Source organism: Chelmon rostratus, chromosome 11, assembly GCF_017976325.1.
Source record: "Chelmon rostratus isolate fCheRos1 chromosome 11, fCheRos1.pri, whole genome shotgun sequence".
In the NCBI taxonomy this organism is placed as follows: domain Eukaryota; kingdom Metazoa; phylum Chordata; class Actinopteri; order Chaetodontiformes; family Chaetodontidae; genus Chelmon; species Chelmon rostratus.
The window spans coordinates 11,095,904-11,107,086 of record NC_055668.1 but is presented as its reverse complement, the minus strand read 5'-3'; the positions used below and the strand labels follow the sequence as shown (position 1 = coordinate 11,107,086).

At 42.4% G+C, this 11,183-nt stretch overlaps 1 protein-coding gene across 1 annotated transcript; it reads right to left on the bottom strand.

Moving 5' to 3' along the window:
• Window positions 1-2,061: 2,061 nt before the first annotated feature.
• On the bottom strand, window positions 2,062-6,418 carry agpat4 (1-acylglycerol-3-phosphate O-acyltransferase 4 (lysophosphatidic acid acyltransferase, delta)). Its single transcript, XM_041947526.1, has 9 exons — window positions 6,068-6,418; window positions 5,175-5,356; window positions 4,843-5,012; window positions 4,592-4,753; window positions 4,314-4,467; window positions 4,075-4,177; window positions 3,906-3,981; window positions 3,217-3,415; window positions 2,062-2,558 (listed from the first exon to the last, which is right to left on the bottom strand). The coding sequence occupies exons 2-9, from the start codon at window positions 5,350-5,352 to the stop codon at window positions 2,467-2,469; spliced, it is 1,134 nt and encodes a 377-aa protein (XP_041803460.1). The 5' UTR covers window positions 5,353-5,356; window positions 6,068-6,418; the 3' UTR covers window positions 2,062-2,466.
• Window positions 6,419-11,183: the final 4,765 nt, after the last annotated feature.

The following is an 11,183-nucleotide window of genomic DNA, read 5'->3' as shown; positions in this document are numbered from 1 at the left end:
AAGAGCTGTTCATGTGACTGGAGCGTAGCCAACTGAGAGGAGAAACGGGGCCTGCTCTCCCTCCCTGCTGCTGAACACGAGACATCCACACAACCAAACACACACACTGACACACACCACAACTTCTGGTCCTCTGCTGCTCTTACAGTGTTTGCTATGTACAAACAATATTAATAAACCAATCGTTTTTTTAATGAAATGTGTATTTTCTTCCACTTTTCTTGACATATTGTGCACCTGAAGGAACATTCATCAGTGCAGTGTTGACTCTTCACTCGTCACTGCTTCATGTTGACTGGTTAATAATTCCACCTCGTGCACACAACAGAATCCGGCAGCAAAATGTCACCCAGCCCCCATAGACTGAGGTATCACCTGTGCAGCGCAGAGTAAGATCAGTACTTAGGGCTACTGATGCAGAAGCCCAGTCTGATGTTGATCCTGCAGGCCGGCTGCTTACTGACCAGCCACAGAGGTAAAGGACAGAGCTGCAGCAGGCTGATAATGACCAGGATCATGCAGCAGAGAACAGGGATTTCAGCAGCTGCAGGAGGCCCATTGTATAAAGGTCGCACAACTCAAAACATTACAACACAACCACGTCATCATGTCACACACCTTTAAGGTCAAGCCAAGTGTTGTCATAGGGTGTGACCTTACAGCAGTCCTCTGACAATAAAGATCAACTCTGAAGAGGTTGAAACTCCAGCAAAGCTGGAATATAAAGAACAACTTTACTGTCAGCTAAGACACTTGCAATGTGTGTATAAACAGCACTAAGTGTTTTTTTTTTATGAGTACTCAACACTACAGGCACATTTTGGGTAGAGCTCCTCTATATCAGCTTAAGCAAAACCCTTTAGATGCATTACTCATGTTTATGGGCCGAATAATGATGTTTTATAACTCACAAAAGCACTTTGAGCTGCATTTATGGTTTGAAAGGTACTATACAAATAAAGTCTGTTATTATTATTATTACGATGCAGGCCAAAGAGGTGTTGGTCTGTCACAGTGTTGCTGGAGTTCTGATCTCTTAAGACTTTTGTGCCAAAAAACTATTCTGCTTACCTTTCATAGCCCGACACATAACTCTGCTAAAAGTTCTGTGAGTCATCAGTGTATACATGTGTTATGGTGTGAAAACGGAAAACCACATCACCTTGAAAAATGGAGCCATAAAGCTATTTATTGCTATTAACATCACTCCTGCTGGTGAGTCACTTCCATTAGATTTCTGGTGAATCTGTGTGTGCTTTTGAGATCAGTACATGCACTCTAGAGATGTAACCCTCAAATGTGTTTGAACTGTAAAATGATTCTGATGTGTGCTTAACTGTTAATGGATTTCAACAGGCGCACTGGGAATAATTAAATTTTTTTTTCCCTTGAAAGGGCAGATGACGGTTTACTTAGTTTTTATATCCTATTTTACCCTCTTTTCCTGCACTGAAATATACACACACGTACATATGTGTGTATATATACGTGGTGTACTGCACAATTAAAAAATAAATAAAATAAAAGAAAGTGAATTTAAATATATTTTGGGTTAGTGTCTTTAATAAATGAATTGTTCTTCAGCACGCCTTGACTTTACCACATCAAAACCAAATTAGATCATAGCCCTGATCCAGGATTGCTGCTCTGTGTATCACAATCAACGGCCACAGACTGACTCAATAGATTACTACAGCCGCTGATGTCCTCCATGAACACAGTCCAGCGTATATATATCAGGGGTCGGTGTCACCATCGTCCTCCTAACAGTGTGACTCACTTGTCTTTCATAGATAATTATGAAATATCTCAGTCTTTGGGATGTCATCTTTCTCTTTGATAGGCCAACAACATTGTAGCATCACCACCAGGGGTCACTAGAGCTGGAGGTTTCCATTTTTCATGTTTTTCCCAGTAAATGTCTTTAAAACTGAGGTATGGTCTTGTGTTACTGATGTGATGCGGAATCGAATGTATCTACACTGACACACACCCCAACTTCTGCTCCTCTAACAGTGTTTGCTGTGCAGTAATACTATTAAAGCAATGTGTGTTTTTAAAAAGTTTATTTTCTTCCACCAAGAAAAAGCCATTTATAGTTTATGTTACATTGACAGAGGTAGTCCATTTTTCACCTGGTTGAATTTCAGTTACCAGTGAAAATATTACATTATTATATTTACACTTTGATTTGAGGAGAATGTAGTAAAGCCATATTTCTAATGCCACACGTTCTTATCGCACGTTTCCCAAGGGAAGCTGCCCACCACGGCCCAGTTTCATGGTCTTACATCTGGAGCTTCTTCAGCATACCGCTTAGACTGGGTGTCTGCAGTATGCTTTAAATCAGGTCTGTGCTTGTCAGGCCAGCAGATCCTGTCAGACTGGTGTTTGCACGTTGTACTGCTGGCAGTCTTGCATATTAGTGGCTGTGCAAAGAAGCAGCTGTGAGGAGGTCGGGAGGCTTTAGTTGTTGTTCAGAGGAACCTCCTTATTGCCATAGGCTGAGCCTCTGTCAATCTCAGTCTGGCCAATCATCCAGCGAACTCCCAGCGAAGCTGTGAAGGAAAGATGCAGAAAGTGTTGCAGTTAGAATATTATTTAAGCAAGTCACACAGAACAAAGTGGAGACAGGTTTTGAGATCCTGCGCAGGACGTGGTTATTTCCTCAGTAAATTCTCTTTTTGATTTAGTGAATTTCTGCTGAAAGTACGAAGACTTTTCAGGATCAGAATTTAGTGCTGTGATTCAATTTGTCACTTTGGGTGTGGAAGCTAAGGGTTAAGTCTGGAAACAGCCAGTGCCTGGAGAAAATCCAAAACTTTGTACCAATTTAACTGACACTTTTTAATAAATGCCTAAGACTGAACTGGTCCTCTTCAAGAGAAAAGAATGTCTCATTTGAACCTCAACCACAAACATGGGCACTTATTTATTGTGGAAACTGTGACATGCTGTTAGAAAACTCATCTCTCCATTTCATATCTATGTGAAACTACTCAGATGGGTGAATGTTTAACTTTGCTGAATAAGCACATGCCTGAGTGCTGTTAAAAACATGCTCCCAAGACTGATAAATCAGATTTTCCAAAAAAGGGGGGACTTACATTTCAGCGGTCAAATCTGCTGCTTTATGGAACGTTTGGACAAAAAGGAGCTGGTTAAATTGAGGGAAGGACTGGTGAACCCTTCTGGGCATGAATGCATGAAACCAACCTGCAGAGCAGAGAGCCACGGACACTAAGATGGTCAGCACTGATCCAGAGCTGATCAGCTCAGAGAAAAGCAGGCCTAGCGGGTAGAGGAGCAAGCAGGCCCAGAAGAGCCAGTTGATCAAAGACCAGGGTCGGCGGGGAGGGCTCACTACAGGGCTGGGGAAACGCCCTGTCTGTGCGTAGTGCTCCTGAAAGCCGTCCTGTTGGCACATCAATGCAAACACACCTCAATACCAAAGTCCTTCACAGAAAAAAACAGCTTAAGTTTGTTCTCAGCCATGTTGCTGTCAATGTCTTTAGAAAGTGGCAGGAACTGAAATGTAACCGCCTCTGTGTAATATTTAACATCAGCCAGTTCAGATTAATGAGCTGCATGAAGTGTGAGAAAAGTGATGAGAGAAGTCTCGAGTAATGGGACTTGAACCAAATCCACCAAAAACCGGTTATAGTTCAGAATCCCACAGTGTTTTACAGGTTGGTAAAAGTTGCTAGAATCCGACTTTACAGCACATCTTTCCAACTTTAAGAAATAAAAGGGGAAAGAGCTGGAGCGATCTTTCACACAGGCAATGCTACATGAGCATGAGTATACTGTTTAGGCCATCGAGATTTTAGTGGTTACAGCTTTAAACAGTCCCCTTTGGGAGACCTTGTATCTCTCAGAAACGCCCACCTTTCGAACACACCAACCTTTTCCTGGTAGAGCTTGTGGAGCCAGGCAGCACACTCTGCTTCATCCTCTGGGATCAGCTCTAGAGGGATCCTCCTGCAAGTCAGAGAGGAAGTCAAATCTCTCTGATGAAGAGAGAAAATGAGAAATGAAATGTGGCAATCCGCTGAGCAAAACATTTCTCTGTACCTCACATACAGGTCCGCGTGATATTTCTTCCCGTTGAGAATGCCGAGCAGGTTCGGTGATTCGTTGTCTCTGAAGTTCAGCGTGGAATCATAAACAGCTGCAGCTGCTCAAGGCAAAGCACACAGCAGCAGTTAACTGTGCAGCTCATTTGATTTGCAAACGCCTGCAGCCTTTCCCACTCACAGACACACAGCTCGCATCTACTGGTGGCCGTATTTGACCACTTCATGGACACTCACCGGTTCCTCTGAGGTTCTGGACAGTCACCCAGAATCCTTTGGTCCGGGGCAGGAGATGATGCTTCAGCTTGGGTAAACCTTTGCTCTCAGCCACCTGCATGCTGATCTGGTGCTTCTTCGGTGTCAAGCGTGTGCCTTCACAGTAAAGCAAAAACTAGCCCCAGGAAAGTAGATTGTTTATTAAAAGCATTAGGACAAATCCAAAATGATCTCTGTGTCACGCAACAGCTAAGCTTCCACTTTCAGTCACACTGATTTTACAACGAACTGAAACGTACCCAGAAGTGTTCTGGGTAATCGTGCAGGTTCTGAAGACTCTCAGCCACCGTCCTTCGGTCTTCCTCCCACTTCCTCTTGCAGAAAACGTTCTCCAGGAAGTACCACATCCAGCCAATAATAGGTATATAACTCAGCTCTTTTTTGGCTAACGCCTTTGAGCTCTGGAAAAAGATTGAAATTGAAAGTTTGTTAAGCAAATGAATGACAGCACCACAATGCAAACCCCCCTTAAGGCCCCCGGGACACTTACCCCAAGAACTCCGAACCTCTCGCAGAAGGTCCAGCCACACAGGAAGTCTATCTCAAAACTGTGGTTGAGAACTACAATGGCGTTCTCATTTCCATACAGTGGATAACTCTTTGGGTCTGTGTATAGCGTGCATTCTGTTCCAGACCACCACTCCAGGGCAGCTACCATCTCTGACGATCATTAGGACACAAAAAGAGTAGTCTGATTGCATTTACAGAGCAGTCTTATGCTTCATGCAGAGTTTAAATGTTTGATCCCGTTCGTTGCAAGAAAGTTACCACTGAAATGTCAGGTTTCTTCCTTCCAGCAGCAAAACAAACACAAGCACTTACGGCTGCTGATGCAGTAGCCCAGTCTGATGTTGATCCTGCGGGCCAGCTGCTTGTTGACCAGCCACAGCGGTAAAGTACAGATCTGCAGCAGGTTGATGATGATGCCGCTGACCAGGAACACGTAGCAGATGATCAGGTGGCACAAGAACTGGGATTTCAGCAGCTGCAGGAGACCCATTGCTCTGCAAAAGTTGCACAACTTAAAGCATTAAAACTCCTCGTGTCGCGCACAACACACACACACCCAACATGAGACGTGTGTCACCACCCAGCTATGAGCACAGCTATCAGCTCGAGTCGCCCTGGGCTGTGAAAGCGAGTAACTGTCACTCCAGCCCAGTGACATAAAGGTTTTCTTTGACTGGACTCATCTGCTGAATGCAGCCTTTGAGAAAGAAACAGCCAATCCCGTTTGCTCCTGACAACACACGTGACTTCTTCAGGGACAGGGACCCTGAGCCATCATCTGGTCCATCCTAACCCATACTTATGTTGCAGTTTAGTCGAGGTAATATCAGTGTATATGCATGCTCTGTGTTATTGGATCAGTGCGCTCTGAAACATTTGGACAGTCTCACTGTAGTGCAGCAGCTGATAAGAAGGTTGCATTTCCCATTTTCAGCTGCTCCTCATACCTGTTGCTTACAACCTGTTTCTGGTGGTTAAACACAAGCCTGAAAGTCTGCAAAGTAAGTGGCAGCAAACCTGTTTGAACTCATCTGAAACCTTCGAGCAGTATACCATTTAGGCGGTGAGATGAGAAAGAAACGAGGCTGAACAAACAATCCAAATGTCAGCAGACCAGGTTTGACAAAGGTCAAGCTGTTACTCACCTGTCACGAACATTAAACAGAACACACACCTCACGTTCATCTGAAACACGTGACATTTACCTTGATCCGAGAGAGCTGACACCTTCAACCTTTCACAGATGCCAAATAATAAGACAGAAAATAATTACAATAATAATAAGAATGATAAAAGCAGTCTTCACTATATGTCCATGCCACTTGGAGTTACAGTCCCTCTCGGGTTGCCGTCACGATTCATTCAACATGCAGTACAGTCACAGATGAAGTCAACTTCCTACGCGAGGCACCACACCCATCGGCAAGCCCCGCCTGGAGCCGAGGGTGGATGGAGGCGCGCGACAGCTCCGCTTCCTTCTAGAAACTCTGGAGCCAGAGTGGCTGCACAGATCGCTGGTGTGATTTGCGGAGCAAATCAAAACACAGTGGCTGCAGGACTGCACGCAATGCACGAACACCATAACCACCAGAGCCGCTCTGGTACCACGGTCACCCATATGACTCCGGAATAACATTACGGTCACAAAGACGTCCGTTTAATAAGACATGCATTCAGTTTGTGGTTCATCGTTTGTAAGATATTTTAACAGCCATAATCTCGCAACATTTCCTGATGCTGATGCCATTACACGTTGTTGATGTCTGGCGCCACAAACTGTGACCGAGTGAGACCTCTTGCGGTTTCTCTCCTCTCTGCCCTGCTTTGCAACAGGAAAGGCACGAAGATGTCAAACTAGGTGTGGGACGCATGCGCGGTGGTCTTTTCTGACCAAATAATACAAAGTATCAGGAAGTCGGTGAAAGTATTAGCGGCGTGTTTGCATCAAAGTCACCTCTGTTTTTCCATTTTGACTGAATTTGAGTCATAGCCACGGGTACAGAGTGATTTCGCAATGTTTAATGTGTGGCCATGATGTCAGGGAATTTTACAGAAAACTGGCAAACAGTGCTGCTTCTTGGTGGACAGCACCCCCTGCTGGTAATGCGGCGTATGTGCATAAAAAGGGCAAATTTCGTTAAAATGCAGTCAATGCCTAAAATCACTGCAGGGACTTCTTAGCAAACAGTAAGGTTGGAGTGTAACTGATATTAAACACACAAGCTCTACCATTAAATCACTCTTTTAAACTGTTACTTCAGCTTCAAATGAAAATATTTTAGATGTCTGCATTATTTGTTACACATTTCCTTCAACTTTAGGCTGTCAAAGACCTGTGAAACTTTTGGATTTTGTAGGTCAGAGCCAGGAAAGCTTTCCCTCTCATGTTACGTTATTATAGGAAACTCCTTTTCTGGATAAAAAGTCAAGTTTGATGAATGCTAGACCAATCCACTGACTGCAACATGAATAACCCACATCCCAAAATTAAAGGTTCTCCAAGAGGCATAACAACAGTCGCATTAAAGTGAGTCAAGCGCTCGGGCATCAATCAGGTTTTTCACAGTTAATAATTACATCTGTATGAGTTGGCCCATGGAAACACTGTGTTAAACAGACGTTGTCCACTCTTTGAAAACAATATCATTCCTCAGCTAAAAGTAAGATAGAGCTGAAGTGGAAACACAGCTCCAGCCATTACTTTTCCTGACTGACGTTAAACCCAAGACTTTCGCTTTCAATAAAAGACTATCTCAGACAGTTTCGCCTTGCCAACCCGAGAGGGAAGTAAAGATGCACTGAGCACAGCTGTTCGATGAGAAAAAACTCCAAAATCTGTTTCTATAGTATGTGCAACAGGGAATAATAAAGCTGTTTGACTTTTTACTGCATGCACATATTTCCTGTTTTCTCTGCAAAAGAAAAGTTATGTTATCTATATGCAGCGTCTGTGCCAAACCAAACAGTATTTGATTATTTTTCTTTGCAAGCCAGAGACCCCTAAAAGGAGGTCAATGAGGTCTTGTGACCATTCCTCCTTCAGGTTGCTGGAAGTGTTTCCGAGCTCTCTCTGTGTATTTTACAGGTCCCATAATGTTTCAGCCCTCATGTACTTTATGACTGAATAACCTTGAAGAGAGGACATGCCTGTCTTAAGAGGTCCAAACATACAGTAAAGTAGCTCAGGAAGCCCTTTGTGTTCAAATACCACAGACAGTGTGAGGGGGCTCAAGGGAATAATGTTCAGTAAGTGTGTGCAAGTCGCTTTGTAGCTGTGGAAGTGATGAAGCACAGCAGGTTTTACACTGTTAACTGAAGAGAGGAACAATCACAGAGTGCGAATACATGTGTTAGCTATTTTAAACCCCACAGCTCCTTTACAAAGAAGCCAAAGTCAACAATGATGTATACCAAACTCACCGTTTGTCGAATATCTAACAGACTGATTTAGATTAGTCAACCGTAATATAATGATATATTACATAATATAATAAAAAGTGAATTAATTAATGCAAGGAGTTTTCCCTGAGCCCATGTAGTAACAGCCTTTATCCAATCATGTGTTTCACAAAGTGGTGAACCTCGATCCGTCCTCACTTGTGAATGACTGAGCCTTTCCAGGATGCTCCTTTCAAACCCAATCATGATACTATCAGCTGTTACCAATCAACCTGTTTACCTGTGGAATGATCCAAACAGGTGTTTTTGGAGCGTTCCACAACTTTCCCAGTCTTTTGTTGCTCCGGTCCCAACTTGTTTAAAATGTGTTGCTGCATCAAATTCAGAATAATCATATATTTAAAAAAATCAATGAAGCTCATGAGGTCAAACAATAAATACATTGCCTTTGCACTGTTTTCAATTGAGGATATGTCAAAAAAAAAAAGATTAGCAGATTATCACATTCTGTTTTATTTATGTTTTATACAACTTTACACCAACTTTTTTGGGATCAGGGTTGTACAATACAGTCTACTGTAAGAGTTGCTGTTATACATTAAGGAAACCGTTTCTATTTAGTTTATTCAAGCAGCATCTTAATGTTGTGGTCTCCTTTAAAAAAAACAGTTAATAATGAAGGTAGGATGGCAGACATCACATACAGTAGATGGTGAATGCATGCACTTAAAAGTAATAATTCATTATTTGTACAGTTTATCTGCTGCTTTATTGTCTGTTATGTGAAGTAAAGCTGTCTTTAGAAGCAGGGGATAATTTGTGCAGTATCATGTAGCCTAAGTACTGATTTAATTACTATAAAATGAAAGTATGATGCTAAAGATCCCCTAGAGACAAGTTTGAAGATATATAAAAATAATCTTCTTGCAATAAAAATGTGTCTTATATGGTTAAATTTAATAAACTACTAATAATATATTAAAAGCACACCTTCTCATTTTCCCTCATTAAAAAACCCAAATCTATTAAAGTTTAACTGCTGGATGCAAGATGCTTTTCTACTTCACTCAAACGTCCATTCTCAGCATGCGTCAGGTTTCAACTTTCCACATCACACAAGTTGCAATATTGGATGATGACTGGTTTCCAAACAGTTTGTGATGTCACAAAATCCTGCTTGAACGTATAGTGTTCAGCGCAGGTTTAACGTGAGTTTCTTCATTCAGTGGATGAATGTGAATACAGCCTTCTAGTATCAAACTTAGGTGAAGGTCAAACAGGCAAAAACAGTGTATGTCTCAGACCCTCGCTTTCAACGAGCCATGTTATTGCACAAAAAATTAGAATAAACTGAAATAACCCTTCATTCATCTGCCTGTATTATAGACGCACTCTAAGAAGCTGCAACACTGCAGGACATAGCCAAAGCCCAACTATGCAAGAGGCAAGTACGTGAGAACGACTGTTCGATAGAAAACATAAATCACAGTGAAAACATTCATCCTGAAATTGGTTGTTAAACTGAAAGACTAGTTATCAGCATGCCTCCTCCCCAAAGTGTGTAGCCAGGAAGGAGAGTGTGTCATTCACATTGCAGTGACTCTACAGTGGAAAAGTGCAGTTGATATGAGGTTACTGGTTCTACAGACGTGTTGGGAGGGGGGCACCTCACCACGAGAAAATACCCTGTTCCAAGAAATGTCAGCTTTCATTAAATGAGTTATGTTTTTCTGTTCAAGTTGCCCTTCTAGGGCCCTCCTTTGGTACAGCAGGCAACTGGATACCATATAAGAGTAATGTCGTGAGTTTGAGCGCAGCTCTTGACATTTGTTGCATGACATCCCCCTACTCTTATTTATTGTTCGCTGTTAAATCAAGCGGAGGGGCTATAAAAATAATTTAAAAAAGCTTCCTTGCTAGATCAAACTAAAGACCAGATGTAATGAAGCTGGACTACATGCTTCTTTGACATGTGGCAAAGCCGGCCAACTCAGCACCAAAACATTTGCTTTAATCTTGAAAATGTCTCTGTTGTCACCCTATTAGGAGTGCGGAACAACTTTTTAACAGCTGATTCTTGTTCCTTTATTCATTTATTTATAGAAATTAATTGCTTACCCTTATAAAAATCAGTGGCCGCAGCTGACATTTTTCAGTGAAGACTGAATCAGGTTGATGCGGTGGGCCAAAGCCAACAGCTTTCTGCCAGGAAGAAGTATACTTTTGGCTCAGCAACACAGGGGTGATTTGGATGAGCACGCTGTATGAAGAATGCGCAGAGGATTAAGTGAAATCACTGGATAAGTTTGATTTATGAGCCATTCTGCGTCAATAGACTGTGACTGGCTTTCGTTCCTTTTACCCGAATCAAATTAACACTCATTCAATCCCTCTGCATAACTCTTGAAAGTAAGTCGGCAGACGTTTCTCAACATTCGCTCTGAGGTTTGTGGGTTTCGCTGTGAGGAAGTCTATGTGCGCACCCAGTGGCCAATTTATTAGGCACACCTGTGAAATCTAATGCAACCTAGTACACCTGTTCAGCCACACATTTCCCTTTTATAAAGATAATAAACGTATAATTGGATTAACCTCTCAGAATAAAAACTGGCCATCAAAAGCTTCATTAAGGTCAAACATGTGGCAGAGCTGTTGCACTGGATTGCATTAGAATCTACAGGCGTACCTAATAATGTGGCCAGGGAGCGTATGTTCCTATAATGCAGAGAGTCTATTCATTATAGCACAACGTGTGGCTCAGTAACAGATTTGCAGGTGATAGCACAAACTGCTTAATAAGTGTGAGGAGAAGAGAATATCCGTGCAGCTGCAAGACAAGTCTGATGCAAATGATTTGAGCAGACAGCACAGTCAGCTGCATTAGTTGGTATTCATGACTGGAAAACTGTGACTGACTGCATT

Bases quoted from the DNA above. Each gene is read 5' to 3' on its own strand.
- agpat4 (XM_041947526.1), bottom strand. From the start codon at position 5,352: ATGGGTCTCCTGCAGCTGCTGAAATCCCAGTTCTTGTGCCACCTGATC. The intron at 4,178-4,313 runs GTGAGTGTCCAT...TGCCTTGAGCAG, and splicing joins CCAGAACCTCAGAGGAACCG to CTGCAGCTGTTTATGATTCC. The intron at 3,982-4,074 runs GTACAGAGAAAT...TCTGACTTGCAG, and splicing joins CACGCGGACCTGTATGTGAG to GAGGATCCCTCTAGAGCTGA.